A 19,055-nucleotide genomic window follows, 5' to 3' on the forward strand; every position below is an offset into this window, starting at 1 on the left:
TGAGGATTCAAAGCTACTAATATTTTCAAGCAGATCATCATCATCATGTTCCCATTATGCAAGCATACAGAACTAATTAAATGAAACATCCAAATTAACCTTCACAAACCGAAGGCTATGTCTACACTGCACTTTTGTCGGTAAAATTTTCGTTGGTCAGGGGTGTGCAAAAAAAGAAAAACAACAAAAAACCCCACCCCTGACTAACAAAAGTTTTACCGACGAAAAGAGCCAGTGTGGACAGCGCTTTGCCTCCCGCCGACAAAGCTACCGCCCCTCGTTGGGGGTGGTTTTATTTTGTTGGCAGGACAGCTCTCTCCTGCCGACAAAGAGCGGCTAACCTGCATAGCTTACAGTGGCACTGTTGTAGTGCCACACCTGTGCTGCTGTAAGGTGCACCATGTAGACATAGCCAAAGTTTCAACTGTGTAGCCAGGTCTGTAACCAGAATGTATGTGTGTGTATTGTTAATTAATGACTGCCATCAGTGGGTCTTTGATCTAGAGACAATCTCAGATCTCATTAAAGTTGATGGGTGTGCTAAGCACCTTTCTTTCATGCTATATGGAAGGAACAATTGAATGTCTCTTGATAGCTGGAAGCCACCGCCCAAGGCCATGGTTCACATGGCAAGGCAAGTAAGCTGTGTACAGTAAACTGAAGGGTTTCCCTGGCACTGATTGCAAATGCAGGGTTTAGGGGACTGATTGGTTGTAAGTGTGTATGCAGAAAGCCGGCAGAAAGTGAGAAAAGCAGTAGTGAGTGTGCCTCTGAGAGGAAGCTGTGAGACAGAGCTGCTTTTAGACACAGTACTCGCTGGAGTAACAGACCTGGATTTTCGAGTATGGAAACTGCCTGCTGTTTTTTGCTTCCACTGTATTTGGGGAAACAGGACTTTGAAAACAAATAGGGTTGCCTGGACCTGACTCCGTCATCAATTTCTTTTCCTAATAGAACCAACCCAGCAAGGCCTGAATATTGGCGAATTACTCAGGCCTAAAAAGGACTACAATATTTTGGGCACCTCCCCTGGCATGGTTAAAAAAGGACAAGTAATTGATATGGATAATGCAAACATCCACAGTTACATTAAACAGAATGAAATATTGAAAAAGCTACAGAAGCCCTCATGATTCAGGGCAGTTAGCCAACCACTGACTGATGGGGTTAAAAAGAAACTTCCCCTCCAGGCAGGTTATCCCGTGATTGTCCGGGGGGTTTCTGGCACCAGATACTGCCTGTGCCAGGAGGACACTGAGCTAGCTGGACCACTGGCCTGATCCGCTTGCTTCTTATGTTCCAGAGGTCATTTCTGTTCAGGATCTGAGGGCTGCTCCCTCCCTTTTTCTCACCGGGCCAAGTTAAGGGCCCAAGGAAACCCACTGCCAATTACATACTTGGGGATTCAGGGCTCATTTCTCCTCCCATTTAAGTCAATGGGAGCAGCAATAGGTTCGTAGAGTGTTTAACGCTTGGTCGCCTGTTCGAATCCAGCACAGGTCAGTAATGTTAACAGGGTTTACCATCCCAGGGCTGTTCAGTGGCCTGTGTCGAAGGGGTGTCAGTTCAGCTTCTTGGTTGCCACTTCACCTGAACTACCACTAGCATGACACTGCCTGGCAACCCTGCAGCAGGGCAGGGGTAAAGGCCACTGGCAGCCCATGCGGAAGGGTAAGTGCCAGGCACAGAATATGCAGGAGTGGCCTCGGCTGGGCACAATTCTTGCATTAACCCTCAAAGAACCAATCCTTACCCATGCATGTCTCTTTCACCTTTGCCAGCTTGGGGCTGGGAGAGAAGTTTGCCCTGCTGGTGCCCATGTTTCTACAGATCACTAAAGGACTTCAACCTGGCACCTTTCACTGAGGCCATTTTAAAAATGCACAGAAAGAGGTTTGAAACTAGATCTCTCTGATTTTGGAGGGGATTAGGGGTGCGGGTGAATAAATACGTAACGCGGCAGCTTTGATAAACCCCTGCTCCCAGGGCAATGCGTTCCTTTGAGATGTAACTGATTCCTGCCATCAGGCACCAGCCTGCTCTCCCGGAGGGTCAGCGCTTTCCCACATCCAAACACATTATCCTACAGACCCTGCCTTTTGTACAACACACTCCATCTATTCATGTGCAAAGCAGCTGTAATCCTCAGGCCTTTCAGAGTCAATATACCAGGAAATAATAAATCCTTCTTGTGCACCCTTGAATATACTGAGAGGTGACTTGTGGGAATTTCCACTAGGCAGAAAAAGAATAACTGCTTAATTTTTAATTATTTTTAATACTTGCTGTAAGGAGAATATGTCATTGACCCATGAATATTTCAGGGTCACTTGCTTAAGCAGTTGGGGAAATTGATTTCACCTCTAACTACCTTGGAAATGCAGATCAGGTTGGATCATACGTTTTGTGTTCCCCAGTGATCAAAACCTGCTTGCCTTCTCTTAAGCACCTAAGAATGAGTGTTTCAGAATGCTGGATCCAATAAGAAACCGAAGGTTAAACTTACAGGGAGAATGGTTTATAGTTGCATTACAAAAGGTCTTCCTCTTTTTTTTTTTGGTCAGCATTAAAAAAGCCTGTACCTGCGTCCTGCATTGGGAAGGTGAGAGGAGGAGTCATCCAGATAATGGCATAGTAATAATTAATTATACATAATGGGCCCGATCAGCATGTCCTTTTCTCGGAAAGGGGCAGATTTGGCCACACTTATACTACGTGGCTCCATTGGTCTATTTGTGGGGTGAAGCACTACTCAACATGAGTGAAAGTGGCAGAATCTGGCCCAGAATGAGGAGTTTTACCTAAGGACCACAGGAGCAGGTCTTATATAGCATCTTTCACCCTACAGCACTTCAGAATCTATCTGCCATACACAGTACACGACCACTAAAATAACACCATCTCTGGAGTGGGGGGCAGCAGCACACTGAAGCAGAGTGGATTTTGTCCAACAACACCAGTTTAAACTGCTACTCATATAGAAAGTGCCACAGGATTGTTAATGGTCATGCACGGTACACAGGAATGATTTCCCCCCCGCAGGTCTCATCCAAGAGACCCTCACGCAGAGTAGAGTATGGAACTCAGTTTATCTACCCAGGAAGATGAAGAGCTGAGTTGAACCTGCTGAGATTTGACCCTGTCGTTCTAAAAATCTAGGCAGCTTAGAGCATTAGTCAGTTAAGTGAGTTTGCTACAATGATGCTAACACAGGGCTGGCCTAAAGTATAAGCAAATGCCCTTTCAGGAGTGCAGTCTAAGCAGGTTCTGCATGGTTTTTACCACCCATCCAGCTGCAGTGCCAAGGTGAGCATGGCACAGGTATTAGGCAGGAGAGGTCTCTGCCAGACTCCCCTATGGGGGGAGAAGAGAATTTGCCAGCTGTAACTCTCATGGGTAGGAGGAAGAAGCCACTCATGGCATTTCTATCTCCAGAGAAGTGCTTTCCCTACAGACTCTGCTCACACGGTCATCCTCCTTTGGGTCCAATATTCAGCTTGTCTCACCTGCTCCCTCACCTGCTGCATCTGCCCTAGAGGCAGGAAAGGCACACTGGAGGCACTGCAAAGATGGGCTCAACACTGAGGCTTGCAGGTAGAAGCACAGGACCCCTCCGAGGAAAGTCAGTACCATATTCCCATTTCATGGAGGGTAAACCAAGGCAGAACGGCATCTATGGACTAGGCCAAGGTCACAGAGGAGTCAGTGGCAAAGCCTAGATTTTCTGAATCCCAGCCCTGTGCATAAACCAGAGACTGGCGTAACTCTGCACCTTGCCCCCCATATTGTCCCTTTCCTTGGTAAACAAGGATCTCCGAGACACTCCGACCCACATGGCCATCCAAGCACTTTAGTGACGCCCAGAGAAAAATCACGTGAATTCACGGTGCATTGACAGAAGTGCAGGCTCCACAAAGGAGTTATTAGCACCAAGCTGTGTGGGTTTGAATTTCTCGGAGTTTCCCACACTTTCCCCCTATTGATAACATTTCTTGTTTGGACAATAGACGTGTGCCTTGCGACTACTTGCAACATTAGTGACGGTGCCTGAGTCTGAATGAATTCAAGGGAAAAAATCCAACTCCCAAAAGACCATCTGGCTAGCAGTTATAATACAGCAATAAAGGTCAGGGCTGCCTCTCAGAAGTTGGGAAAAAGATGCTCTTTGACACTGAAGAGTCTCTTTAACCAGCTTGGTACAACGACTACCTGTCAGACTCTAGCTTCAAGGTCCCTTGCCATCACTCCAGCGCTTTGGGAAAGATGACATGAGACCTGGCTTTTTGGAGACAGGGCGGTGAAATGATGCAAGGAAAAGGGCAGCATCTTATTAGAGCTGGCAAAAGCCAGTGGTGCTGGGCTGCGTCTTATCTAATGTTTTAATCCTTTGGCTGGATCAAAATGTTCATGAGATGACCTATCTCCTGGCTTTCCCAGAACACAGGGAATAAAAGGCTCTGAGGACAGCATCTGTCCCTAACAAAGAACTAAGCCCATTCAGGTCTATACAATGAAAACCATGAAGCTGGCTATTTCCCCGACTTCCCTTCCTGACAAATGCCTATTAAATTCAGGCTTTACTTCAGGGTTTTCCACATAGGCAACAGTCCCCGGCTTTCTTTAACCATTGCTGAGTTCCCACAACTAGAAACAGTTCTGTTTCTCTATTCATCGGCCTTGCCTCCATGTTCCATGCCCATCGTTTGTAGAGAAAGAAGAGCTCCTATCCTTTAGACAGTATGGAGCAGATCCTCCGCTGGTGTCAATCAGCATAGCTCTACTGAGATCAGCTCCATGTGGAACCCTCTTTAATCCATCTCCATATATACCCCTCTATCATATGTCCATGGGGCTATCCCAGTTTACGCCAGCTGAGGATCTGGCCCTATGCTATTTTCACTGCTGCCTTTAAGCTTATGCCCAGGGATTAAATTTATCCAATTGGATAAAAATCAGAACTGACCTGAACATTTGCCCCAATGTGAACGGAACCTAAAGAGAGAGTGCTGAGGCTCAAAAACATTAATTAAAATTTTAATTAAAAAAATTCTTAGGTGCCTCTGCACTTGCTGATTTCAGCCAAAAAAAGAAAAGAAAAGAAAAGAAAAGAGAACACACTCCTCATCCATTTGTCTCCATGCCCTTCTACAAAGATAGCTAAGCACTATTATTCCAGACCACGAAACAGAGGTGAAGTGACTTGCCAAAGGTCACACAGTAAGTTAGTGGCAGAGTCTAATGGATTCTACTCTGGAACCTAATCCTCTCGCCCAGTCGGCCTACCCGAGTTATCACTCTACAGTGAAAAAGGGTGATATTGCTAGCCATCCCCACAGGCTCCATCCATCCCCATACACCCCCCTGCATAGTCATTCCCATGAGCTCTATCCATCCTCATACACCCCCTTACCCAGCCACCCCCATGAGCTCTATCCAACCCCGTACACACCCCCACCTAGCCATCCAGCAGTCATCACTTAGAATCTCCTCAGCACTTAAGACCTGCTTTTCTAATGGGCCTGCCATTTTACACTAAGACGGTATTTTACTTTGCCATTTGGTCAGTACTGCGTCTGCAGAAACCCCAAGTACTCTACAAACAAGCACCCTCAGCAGGTAAACTCTGTGATAACGGGGCTGGGTGTTCAATGCTCTCTCCAGAAAGAGCAGAGAGATGGACGCAGAACTCTTTATTTTAACCCTTAAGGCACTGCCCCCTCCTTTTCCCGCCTTCCCTGAAACGTGTGCCTCCATCCCCGGTATGAATGTGACTGGCACATGCTGTGACTCTGGAATGCAATTGATCCCAGACAACCAGCTGGAGGGTCAATGCTTTCCCAGATCCTCGTGCAGCCCTGCAGCGCCACACTGCACACTCCACCAGTTGGTTTGGGCAGAAGGTTATTCTCTCCGGGGCATTTATAATCAATGTACCATGCACTAATAGATGCCTCCTCTATTGTTTGACCATGTGCCCGGATTGGCTGAACGAGTGTGGGAAACATCAACAAGTCTGAGACTCACATATCAGCTTGGCCATTCTGGGTATAAATAGAGGCTGTCACACAGCCTTGTGCTCAGCACAGGAATCCCTGATCCACAGAGCTGTGGCCCTAACTGGCAAGGATAAGAATGGCTCCCAGCAACAGCTTCATGGCCCATGTGGAGGAGAAACTGCTGCCAAAAGAGAAGAATAAAGTAAGTTAAACAATGGACAGGACTCGAAAGTGTGTGTTAGGTTATATTCAGTGGGACTCCTAATGCATCTGAAACTTCAGTTTACCTAACTGATTTTATACAGGAACATCGGAGAGAGATAATAGATCACTGAAAATAAGAATAAAGAGATAGATTAGTGATAGAGTAAAAAAAAAAAAGATTTAAAGAACGAGAACAAAGATTGGTGTAAAGATAGCAGATGGACATATAGAGGTAAAAGAGGAAGATAGATGGACGGACAGACAGACACGGCAGGACCATAGACTTCCTACTGAGTAGAAATTTGTCCTAATGTACGCGGATGGGAATCAATGGAGATTATGTAAATAAATTGGATCCACCAATATCCCTAACAACCTGGCCCTTCTCTTGTACAGCTGAGGAAGCCGGTGGTGGAGAAAATGCGCCGGGACCGGATTAACAGCAGCATCGAGCAGCTGAAACTCCTGCTGGAGAAGGAGTTCCAGAGACACCAGCCCAACTCCAAGCTGGAGAAAGCCGACATCCTGGAAGTAGCCGTCGGCTACCTGAAACAGCAGAGCCAGCTGCAGGCACAAAGTGAGTATGCAGCATGCTTTATCACTCACTCACAGATGCTGCTTCCGTGAAGGCCCACTCCTACAAATCTTTGCTCACACAAGTAGACCTGACTCCTGCAGGAGTCAATGGGACCATTTGCATAAGGACTATCCACATGAGCAAGGATTTGTGGGAGGTGGCCCCTCCTGTTGATCCCTTCAGATGTATTTACACTGCTCAGAGTTTGGACAGACCATTAACAGGTTGCTTTTCTCCCATTTATTTTCCAGTGGTCAGTCAGAAGAGCCCAGAACAGGATTTTAACACTGGTTACCTGCAGTGCTTGAAGGAAGCTCTGCATTTCCTCTCCTACTGTGAGCCTAAGAAGGAAGCTCAGACCCGGCTGATCAAGCATTTCTGCAAAGCTCAGACAATTCCAGACAACCTGTGCTCACCGCCCATGCATAGCCCACCTTCATTGCCATGTCCGGTACCCAGGAAACATCCTTCCCAGAAGAACATCCCTGTGGCGGTTGCTGCCATCTGGAGACCATGGTAGACTGGACATTTGTGTGTGTGTGTGTGTGTGCGCTGCAAAACCAAAGGGATCTTTGATTTAAGGTCCCTCTTTAAAGTAGGAAACTTTGATTTCCAGGAGGAGGTTTTATTGTTTGTCATGAGAAATGGTCTCTGCAGTAGTTTCCCTTCCTAGTGAAGGATGGTGTCTGTCTCTTGCAGCAAACATGCTGCCCTTATGGGTGGCTCCTAGCTGAATAGAGGGCCAAGCCCTTTGGCACTTTACAGAGCAAAGCTCCCATTGGCTTCCATCAGAGTTTAGCTCAATAAGGTCCTCTCGCCAGTGCCCTTTGAAGTCAATGGGACTCTTCATGGATTTCTATGGGCATTGATTCAGGAGCTGCTGTGGCCCTATATTAGGCATTGCCCTTCAGACAGGAGAGGCATTTGAGGATGTAATTTGTATCATAAAGAGAGGCTAGCCTTTACTTTCTGAGTGAAAGATTTGATTCAGAAATACTGATGCTTCTGAAGTTCCTATACTATTTTAGTATAATCTCTTGTGCAAAGTTATTATGATAACGAATGACTGTAGGAGAAATTCTCTTAAAATGCAGCATGGGTTAATCTCAGTTGAGGGATAATTGATGCCTTTTGTAAAGGAAGTACCGGCTGTGTATCTTAAATAGTGGGATGGGAGGTGGGAAATGTGTACTCTACCGTCATTGACTGAATGTGCTGATGAGCTTAACATGCTTTTATAAAGTTGCCACGCGTTCATCATATGTGATGTTGAAAGTGACATTGGTTCCATCCCTGTAAATGTCAATAAAATGTTTTTTTTTAATTCATTGATCTTTTGTTTGAAATCATTAAAACATAGAATTTTATTGGACAATGTGTGGGGAACATCAGGACTTGAAGTGTGTGGGGTGGGAGGAGAGTCGCAAGGGATCCTGGGAGATCGAGCAAACACATTTTTTCAGAATCAAGCCAGATTGCTTAGGGCCGGGGTGCTCTTTATGAACACGGCTGCTCTCAGATTAAAATAGACCACCTCCCTTTTTTAGTCTATATACAGAATTAAGCTATGTGGATGTTGCTGTTTGTAAATGCTGCAAACCCTAACTCTAGTGTGAACACTCATGCAAGCAGCTACATAGATTTCAGTTGGAAGAGGAGCAGGATTTGGCCGAAAAAGATAAACGAAAAAGCCTCCAAAAATAAAAGTCACAAAGGCCTAATGTGTATTAAGGGTGAACTGAAATGCTATAGACAGATGTGTAAGATTCCTTAACAAACCACGCACAGACTTCAAAAATAAAACATCATGAAAAATTTCGCTGCCCTCCCTCACCAACCCTGTTAATCTATCTGTCAAGCCCTGGGTTCAGAGTGCTATGCTCCCATGCTACCCACACCTGCAGCACAAGGAAAACATCTTATAAACTATGAAGAATTCAGCTCCTTGCTCTGCTTTAGGGTCTAAACCTGCTCCCATTAAAGTCACTGGCAAAATTCCCATTTCCTTTAATAGGAGAAAATTCCGGGGTCACTTGGTGTTTTGATGTTAGCAACTCCTGTTCACAGAAACCTGATTAGCGGAACGCTGGTCCTCACAGGTAACACAAAGCTTCTCCTTCCTCCTTTAAAAGGAAAATTGCAAGTCTCTATAATCTGGTAAGGATTTCCTTTTCCAGATTATTTTCTCTTGTTTTCTAAAAGCACTTCACTCTCCTCTTTAAGGAATCCAAGTAAGGCTCAGAAATTCAGCGTTGTTAGTCCAGGAAGATCAAGCACAGTGCTGGGAATGAAGAGATTTTGGTACTACTCCCTGCTTTGCCACTGATTTGCTGAGTGACCTCAGGCGAGTCACTTCACCTCTGTGCCTCAGTTTCCCTATCTGTAGCCCTGGGATGATAATGTTGTCCCACCCTTTCTAAAGCACTTTGCGATCTCTGAATGACTATTTCTATATGAATGCTAGATGTTATTAGGTATTAACCATACACTTTTAACTTGGGCTTGTTTGCCTCAAGGAAATAGTGCCACACTCCAGCAAGCTTTAAAATATTTAACACAAACCCTATTAGTTGAGATCCAAAAATATGACAGTGACAACATGTCCCCTTTGATCCCTCCCCCACCCCAACATAGAAAACAAATCCTGCGTGCCCTCCTAAATGAGGGGTTACAAAAGCCTGAAAACCCCACCACACCAGTTGGGTGACCCAAGCTAAACAAATCCAGGGTGCTAGGATTCTTGTGAACCACAGATGTGGGTGCAGTAGCCACATTACCTAAGTGCTGCCCCAGCCATGTCTGTTCCCCAGAGCAAGCAGAGGATTAAAATTGACAGGTGCTTTGCTTTAGAAGAGAAGGCTTGCCAATTTCACTCCCTGGGAGTTGGAAAAGAAGCACAAAGGCAGCTTTCTATTCTGTACTAGTCTTTAGAGGTTCCTGTACCACCTCGTCACTGTAGCATATATGGCTGTGTATTAAGTGACATGGCTAAAATCTGCTACCTGTTTTCTCTCTCATCTGCGCTCTAAAGCGCTGGATGGGGTGGAAGTGGGTCTGTCATGAGGTGTTTTGTTTGGGCGGGGGGGTTGAAGGTTTGAGGATCCCCATGCTGCTCTGTGTCTTTCAGGTCAGAGAAGTGAAAGTTGGGGAGGCTTGTGATGGTCTTTTGTGCCTGCAGGAGTTTGTTCCAGAGACTCAGAGCAGCCCCTGAGAAAGTTCCGTCTCTCGCAAAGATGAGCTTCACCCTTGTGTTAGAAAGTTCCGCTGTGCCCGAGCAGAAGCAGCGTTGTCCACCACAGTCATAGGCACTACCCTGGCTTTGAGAGACGGGGGGGTGGGGGGGGTCAATTCTGATTTGCCACAGATTTCCTGAGTGACCTTGGGCAAGTCACTCAGTCTCTATGTCTCAGTTCCATCTATAAAATCAGTTAATAGCACCTACCTGACTCCCCTGGGTGTGCAGAGGATAAGATATATTATAAATCGTGCGGTGCTCAAATAGTGCAGCAGTGGCGGGGCGGGGAGGGGGGAAGATAGGTACCTTAGAAGAACTTTTATGTCCATCCTCCACTCAGCCATCAGGGACAGAGATTAGGGAAGGTTAGGGAAAATGAAGGAAGACAGACGGAGGAGATTTGAGGATGGGAGGGAGAAGCCGCCCTAAGCATGACTTTATTGGGTAACACAAAGCCAGCCTTGAGCACCTTCCACACTCACTCTCTCACAAAAATGTTTTATAGAATTTGTCATGGGTCCAGCTACCTTGTGGGCAGGATGGCACTGTAGCACCCTGCCTCAGTTTCCCCCTCACCTGGGTTTTGATGTAACAAACGTCCAAACAAACAAACAAGAGTTCTTCCACCCCACTTGGGCTAGTCTTTAACCCACTCCCAGGCCTTCCAGCCTGGGGTCTTTTCCCTGCAGGAGCCTCTCTGCAGCCTGCAACTTTGTGTTCCGCCTCCCAAAGTCAATCTCAACGATGGTGACATAGGAGCAAACCCTCTTCAGGTGCCCCTGCTGCCCACAGGCATAGTATACCATCTCTAGGCTCCATATCTGTGGCTACGGATGTTTTCTTTTGCAGGATCCCCAGTAGGTGCTGCTGCTGTTGCTACTCCTCCAAGACTGCCTGACGTCTTTGCAGATACAACAGTGCCTCCTGCTGCCTCTAAATTCCCCAGGAGAACTTCCTGGATTGGCTTGTGCCATCTGTCCACTTCTAAAAACGGGAACAGGAACCGCAGTAGTTACTGCTGACACCACATACACCCATTTTAACCACTGCTGCTTTTTGGCTTCCTCTCCTCCATCCTCCGCTCTAAGTAAAGGGGATTCACAGGACAAATCCTGCTGATTGAACCAGCGTTAGAGGTCATCACCCACTGAGCGTCCCCTTATGGCGTAGGGTGTCTCTAGAACAATACATTAGTCTTTAAGGTGCCACCAGACTCCTTGTTGTTTTTCTAGAACAATACAGTATCAGTTCCCCCTTCTCAGGGCATCTCAAAGAACCCTGCAGCCTGGTTTGGCTGCTGCAGTGACTTGGCCCTCTGGCTAAGTCATTTAACAGAAGTCCTCCCCATCTAGGATATACCTGCCAATGTCAAACCAACAAACACAAAAACCCACAGCATCTACATCCCAGCCTGAAGATGGACCCACCAGTCCATCTGTCCTGAGGATCTGGGCTGTCTTCTACACTTTTACTAAGCACTGGCAGCAACTCCCAGCACTTCCTTCCTGCACTCTTCCTTCTTCCCTGCAGAGAGAGTCCCTCTGCTTCTCTAGGCCCTCTTATCTTTGTTTCTCTAGAGCCAGCCACCCAGTGACACAGCTAAACAGCATTTTCTACAGTCACTTTCAAACCCCATCCCTTATCCCTCACATGTAAGACTTGCCACTCCTCCAATGAAATCCCACTCCCTAGCAAGCTCAGCAGGGGATGTTGAGGTTTTACTTTCCCTGTCTACAATTCCCAAGGAAATTAAATCTGCACATAACTGTCAAAAATGCTAGTTTACAATATTATTTCTAAAAGTTACTGTTTGGCTCCTGTCCTGTGGTACATTTATGAGGGTCTATGGTAGGGAATCATCTTGTATTGAGAAAGGATGATTAGATGACCCACCACTGGCTGATCTCCCCTGTAATTCCATGAAAGAGATGTACTTGAAAAGCTTAATTTCGACTGAAACTGTCTGTCTTTAAAAAACCCAGGGCTAACTGAGTACACCTGGTTTTCTCAGATGCTCTCCCAGCCAAGCACTAGCCAGAATCAATCCTGCCAAAAACAACACTGATTGGCCAGTCACCACCTACCTTTGGCAAGGAATCCGCAATAAGTTTGTTACTTTTTTTGTTCCTTTCCATAAATATAACCAGCCAATAGAAGAATCTTTTGCATTTCCTCAGTGTGCTTACATGAACCCTTCATGTTATTCTTTTACTATGAACACAGGAGCTGGCTGCAGTAATTCAATACATTTCAGCTTTCCCCCCCAGTTTTGTGATTCATTGAAGGCTGATCCGGATTTGTGTGACTAGATTAATTATTCATAAGTATTCACCAAACAATTCAAATTGAAGACTCTTCAAACTGTAATGATGCAGAGAGATCACTGAGTGAGCACTTGGAAGACCTGAGTTCTGTTCCTGGCTCATCCACTGGCCTGCTGTGTGAGAATGAGAAAGTCACTCTCTGTGCCTCAGTTACCCCATCTGTAAAATTATCATTATTAATTATTTGGACTGCAGCAGCACCTCGGAGCCCCAGTCTTGGACAATGGAGATAATTATACATACCCACTCCAAATCTACGATAAAAAAACGGCTATATAAGAGCTAGAAATTATCATTATTTAGCTAGTTGATTGCAAACTATTCCCTGTGGCTATTCACTGTTTGTAGTATTTGATTGTTCATAAGGCATATTTTCTGCTTCCAGATTGGCTGAATGAAACTTTTTTAACATGAGAATGGTGACTAAGAATGCCACGTTTCAGGGCAAATATGAAAATTTTGCAAACATTTTTATAATTACTGGAAGTCACATATATGACAAGTAGGGTGACCCCCTTCCCCAAGTATCAGACAGATAATCAGATTCATGTATGTGCTCTCTCTCTCTTTTTTTTAATCAGTCAACCAACTCTAATGAATGAAAATTACAAAGGAAGACTAGGGACATATATTCCTTCTAGTTAGATCAGAATTACCCATGCCAACTTCCATTCAAACTGTACTCAATACAGACAAAGACTAGAATCACCTACATTTCTCTTAGCTATTATACATTTACTTAGGGCTTGTCTATACTACCCGCAGGATCGGCGGGCAGTGATCGATCCAGCAGGGGTAGACCCAACAAATGGACCACTGATTGCTCTCCTGTCAATTCTGGTACTCCACCAGAACGAGAAGCGCAAGCGGAGTCGATGGGAGAGCATCAGCTGTCAACTTACCGCAGTGAAGACACCGTGGTAAGTAAATCTAATTACGTCAACTTCAACTACGCTATTCATGTAGCTGAAGTTGCGTATCTTAGATCGACCCCGTGCAGTAGTGTAGACAAGCCCTTAGAGTAAACTGCTATTATGTGTATAACTATCTTATACAGCTAACATACATCTACTTGGAGTAAACTGCGCCACAGAACCTTGCTAAAAATCACACCGTAAGACAGGCATCTCCTTCCACTCATCCTGGTATAAATCAGGAAGAGCGCCGCCTGCATTTCCACTGCCGGGGTTGTACCTGCTCTGTGGATAAAGAGAGAAGTTCATTCTTCTGGGCTGTGCATCCAGCATCACACTCACATAACCCTCTTTTGCATTTTATGCTACTTCCTGACTTCATGTCACCCTGTTTCATGAAAGGTATTGATATTGCGTGTGTTTTAAAAGAACGATTATCTTTTTCTGTACCTTAGATATCTTAAAATCTAGCTGACAATCCATCCTCAAGCCACCTATTTAGTGTCAAAGAGCATAACATTCCCAAGTTTTAAAAGGGCCTGGATAATACTGATCGATCAATGTGCTCCTTGGGAAAATAGCTCTCCAGATGGTCTATTGGGACAGGAATTGCTGGTAATCACAATGCGGAGTCAAAGAGCGTCACTAATGGGGGCTGTTGTGAGGCACGCTTCTTTTGTGATCCCCTTTAATGTCATAAATAGGGAAGAAAGTGTGGGAAACTCTGAGAAACTCAGGCCCACACTCTGAGGTTAATAGGGTCTTTGTCAGAAGAGTATCCCTGGGCTGTAGGATCAGCATAATAAACACCATGCTCCCCAAGGGCGGGAGAGTGCTGAGAAAGGGGACAGTCACCCAGGATGAGATGGGAGTTTAAAAAAAAACAAACAAAAAAAACCCATCCCTGTATGCATTTGATCGTTATGATTGATAAAATGTTGTGGGCCAGATTCTCATCTACACTAAGGCCTGGCCTTACAGCAGGTGGGGGTCACATGGCCATAGTGTACAGGAGACTCAGGCTTTGTGACATCACTGGTTTCTGGTGCCAATTTTTAATCAATACAAAATAATGAACGTAACTAGATAGATCAGCCCCTCTATTCTCCTAGGTGATTCTTATAATAGTTTTGAAGCTGTCCTATATTCACAGTGCTGCTATTGACTGTTAACGTGATTCATGATTGAACAAGGCCACTGAGAAAATGAACGTCTCAGGTGCAATGGCTTAAGTTCTCAGCTGTAGTCCATCTCTCGAGATCTGGTCCATATTTCACAGCAATGAAATATTACAGGCAGCATTACAATGAAGAGAGTGCATTACATGCCCCCAATAGCAACTATACGGGTGAAACAAGACAAGCACTACACTCTTGAATGAACTCTCTCAGAAAAAGATAAAAACACCGTATCACCTGTGGGTGAACACTTCTCAGTGATCACTCTGTATCTGACTTCAGTCCTCATCCTCAAAGGAAACTTGCACAACACCTCCAAAAGATGAGCCTGGGAGCTTAAATTAATAACTTTGCTAGACATTAAAATCACGGACTGTTTAGAGATACTGGATTTATGGTTTATTACAACAATCCATAACTCATTAACCACCCCTCCCAGCTTTTTCCCTCCTCCTTCTTTCCTCCCTGTGACTGGAGAGGTATTAATGGCCACTTCGCCTAGAATTGGTCCCTTGAAATGTGTGTTAACCACTTATGCTAAACAATCTGTTCTACTTTGTATTTAGCTATGACACTCTGAGTACCTTTCCCAGACCTGAGGAAGAGCTCTGTGTAAGCTCAAAAGCTGGTCCAATAAAACATATTACCTCACCCACCTTGTCTATCTAATATCTTGGGATCAACACGGCTACACCACTGCTTCATACAAAGAAGAGGGTAATTATTAGACCACTGCAGTTAGCAGATCTATAAAAATTGGAATTACCTGATTAGTACAATCTAGATTCAAGTGTCTTTTGTGCATGTTGTGATTTGTTTCTTTCAATCTATCATTCCATTAACAATGGGGGGAGGGAGAGCGGGGGGGACGACACTTATAACCATTTTTGTGAGTCTCACACAAAATAACATTCTCTGCTTCCCCTGCAGTTATTGCTAGTTGAAAGCCACAAACCCCTCCCACAATGGGTGATCTTGGAGCACGAGCTTGTTTTTAACAGGACAAACTGCTACAGAAACTGAACTTTCAGCTTCCCTTTAAAAAGCAAAACTAAACAAAAAATAGCCATGTTTGTCAGATGGAAACAAGACAAACATTTTAGTTACTAACCTTTTATTAAAGATAAATAGATTGTTGACAATAGAAATTATTTTCTTCCAGAAGGGCAAATATCTTAGATGTCCATGAAAGCTTATGCCCAAATAAATTTGTTAGTCTCTAAGGTGCCACAAGGACTCCTCATTGTTTTTGCTGATACAGACTAACAGGGCTATCACTCTGAAACCAGGTTTCAGAGTAGCAGCCATGTTAGTCTGTATCCGCAAAAAGTTTTTTTCTCTTACTTAATTGGCCTCTCAGAGTTGGTAAGACAACTCCCACCTGTTTATGCTCTCTGTATGTGTGTATATATATCTCCTCAATATATGTTCCACTCTATATGCATCCGAAGAAGTGGGCTGCAGTCCACGAAAGCTTATGCTCTAATAAATTTGTTAGTCTCTAAGGTGCCACAAGTACTCTGAAACCAATAGACCAAGTGTTCTTTATTCAAATGGACTCCTAAAATGTGTTGCAGAGTTAAAGAAAATGAGACAATGACGTTACATTGGATAAACAAAAAAAAGTGGTGCAAAGGACATTAGATAGATAAGATAGATAGAGGCAGACAAATTTATCCCTGGAGTAACTTCACTGATGGCAATACCACAGGGAAGAATTTGACCTAGTGAATAGACTACTTACATAAAGATATGTTGATGCACAAAGATGCTTTGCAGGTGCTCAAATGTAACAGTGAATATTTGGGAGGAGAGGAGAGGCTGACTCCAGCTAAAGTACAGTAGCATCCCATTCTAATCACCTTGACGCTCTGATTTCCACCATATTCGGAGGTGATAATGATTACAGAATTAATGTTTGTCTTCCTTGTGGAAATAAATGCAATATACATTACATACAAATCTACTTATATGGCAGCCTTAAATTAGGGATTTTATTAATCTCAGATTACCATGTGAGGAAATATTAATTCACAAATATTCACTTACCATAAAGTATTTAGACCTGCATAATACATTCAAAGTGAACACGAAAGGAATGGCTCATTTCTTTGATTTGTGAATAGGTGTGGGGGGGAGGCGGGAAGCAGGGGGGTTGGTGCTAGAGCTCTGGTCTTTTCCAACTGATGAGAGAGAGAGAGAGGGAAGCTGGAGTTTGTAACCCCAGAGGCTTGTTGTTTTGTGCATGCAATGCAAGGCAGCCTGCCTGGTTCACCATTCACCTCAGATGGTGTGAGTCCGGAATTTTGAGAGTTTCCCACACATCGCTCCATTCACAGTGTTAAACTGTCAACAATAGAAGTGTGCCTCTGCGGGTCCTGAGCGGAAAGCTAATGCCTTCTATACCATCTGGCCAGCACTCGGAGAAAGGGATAATGCTTTAATCAATGAGGGCTGGTACAGCCCTTTGCGTTCCCGGGCATTGTGCTAGGGAGAGGATGGCATTATTTAAAACCACTCATTTCATATTTCCAGAACTGAAAATTGGATCAAAAGCCTCCCTGGCCGAAGGAAACCTCCCACCTCACGGTGTCCTTCTGCTGCTGAAAACACAACCCCTCGCATCCAGCGTGTGGCATGACTTACTGTCCAATGCATCTGGACACAGAGCTTTGCATAATATTTTCACTGTGAGCTACAACAACAATCAAAGTGTGTGTGGTCTTGTATTGCTAATATAAAATTAAATAATAATAATAATAATAATAATAATAATTCAAAATGAATTCAAAGTGACCTAGAGGCGGACTTTTAATCGGACTTTTAATGGGACTTCTGTTGCCGAGTCACCCACGTGCTTTGAAAAACAATAAAAAATAATAATGAATAAGCTATTAACATATAACACGCCCTGGGGTAGCTGACCTATGGAACTCATTGTCACATGAAGTCATGGCGTTAACTACTACAGCAACTGAATCATAAAAACAGCTAGATAACATTATGACAAAATTTTATGACCAGTAAAATAAACTTTTCAGGATTTCAAAATTTAACAAGATTTGCGCTTTCAACAACTCTGTGTGTGTTGTTATTTACATGCAGCCATACGTGATACCATTGTTAGCCCCATTTTTCATATGGGGAAACTGAGGTATGGAGAGGTCATACAGTGAGCTTAGAGAAAAAGGTTTATTTAATTTTTCTCTGCATTTTAAAAGTTGACAAAGTGTTAGATGAGTCTTTCATTAACATCTTTGTAACAATGGGGAAACTGAGGCATGTAGAAAATCAGGTCCCTAATCTATGAACAGCAGAGCTGAAGAGCTGGGTTCTGTGAGAGGAAGCCTGGCTTAGGGAATAGAGTACTGGACTGCGACTCAGGAGATCTGTATTCTATTCCTGTCTTGGCCACTGACACACTGGATGATCTTAGACTCAGACTTTAAGGCCAGGAGGGACCCTCCTGATCATCTAGTCTGACCTCCCACACATCATAGGCCATAGAATCTCATCTGCCCTGTGGTAGGCCCATCACCTCTGTCTAAGTTACTGAAGTCCTCAAATCTTGATCTAAGGGTTTCATGTTACAGAGAATCTCCCATTTACTCTAGTTGGAAAAAAAAAAAACAACACCACAAAAATAAACCCAACAACCCACAAGTGACCCATGCCCCACACCACAGACGAAGGCACAGTCACTTCCCCCCTCTGCACCTCAGTTTCCCCCTCTGTAAAATGGGGATAGTGATACTGTGAGCGCTACTGCTGAAGAGCACTATATAAGTGCTAGATGTTATTATTTCTGTCTCTGGGTACTCTCTCAAGCCCCAGCTTCCAATTCTGGAATGTGTAGTGCCTGAGAGGACAAATTTGCACACACCAAACCCCACTGAAATGCTCCAATGCACCAAACCCCATTTTGGGTGCTCCAAGCAAACATGGCAGTTTGACCAGGCATGATAGAAAGAATTGGCACCTCTGTCAATACAAGATCTTACATACTTGCTCGGACACCACATGATTCTAGATTCCAACATCCTGGCTCATGTCAGCAGGTGACTGTGCCTCTGGTGTGGTAGACAACTAGAGAGTGGAGCTTACTGACATCTCAGACCCTCCCACTCCACTTTAAATGGCATCTTAAACCTTTCCCCCCGAAAAGTGGTTTCTTTCTGTTATGATCCCCCGTATTTCCTGTGTGCATGTTGTGTGACTTTGGGGGTGGTTGTATGTTAGGATTATACTATTCAATTGCAGTCCACCCTCTGAACCTATGTGTGTAGCTGTGTGTGTGTGTGTCTGATGTAGGACTGGACAGGTCATCTAGCCCAGTCCCCTACGCTGAGGCAGGACTACGTATTATCTGGACCACCTCTGGCCTGCTTTTAAAAACCTCCACTGATGTAGATTCCACAAACTCCCACGGCAATTTGTTCCAGTGCTTAACTACCCTGACAATGAGGAAGTTTTCCCTAATTTCCAACCTAAACCTCCCTTGCTGTAATTTAAACCCATTGCTTCTTCTCCTGGCCTTGTTGGTTAAGAAGAACAATTTATCACCCACGTCTTTATAACAACCTTTTATGTCATTTTACGACTTGGAGGCTGTTAAGCAATGCTTTAA

The 19,055-nt window shown here is 44.5% G+C and overlaps 2 protein-coding genes across 2 annotated transcripts in view; one reads left to right on the top strand and one right to left on the bottom strand.

Moving 5' to 3' along the window:
- Positions 1-19,055, bottom strand: part of LOC101933419 (tumor necrosis factor receptor superfamily member 14-like) — a 78,110-nt gene that overhangs the window by 52,507 nt on the left and 6,548 nt on the right. The window lies entirely within an intron of this gene.
- On the top strand, positions 5,862-8,105 carry LOC101932784 (transcription factor HES-5-like). The gene is made up of 3 exons (XM_005292766.5): positions 5,862-6,198; positions 6,597-6,777; positions 7,029-8,105. The coding sequence occupies exons 1-3, from the start codon at positions 6,133-6,135 to the stop codon at positions 7,295-7,297; spliced, it is 516 nt and encodes a 171-aa protein (XP_005292823.1). The 5' UTR covers positions 5,862-6,132; the 3' UTR covers positions 7,298-8,105.

This window comes from Chrysemys picta, chromosome 21, assembly GCF_011386835.1.
Source record: "Chrysemys picta bellii isolate R12L10 chromosome 21, ASM1138683v2, whole genome shotgun sequence".
NCBI classification, from domain to species: domain Eukaryota; kingdom Metazoa; phylum Chordata; order Testudines; family Emydidae; genus Chrysemys; species Chrysemys picta.

What these genes read in the sequence shown, in the direction of transcription:
- LOC101932784 (XM_005292766.5), top strand. Translation starts at nt 6,133, where the DNA reads ATGGCTCCCAGCAACAGCTTCATGGCCCATGTGGAGGAGAAACTGCTG. An exon ending in TGCCAAAAGAGAAGAATAAA is followed by an intron (nt 6,199 to 6,596) that starts GTAAGTTAAACA and finishes TCTCTTGTACAG; the next exon opens with CTGAGGAAGCCGGTGGTGGA. An exon ending in GAGCCAGCTGCAGGCACAAA is followed by an intron (nt 6,778 to 7,028) that starts GTGAGTATGCAG and finishes TTTATTTTCCAG; the next exon opens with TGGTCAGTCAGAAGAGCCCA.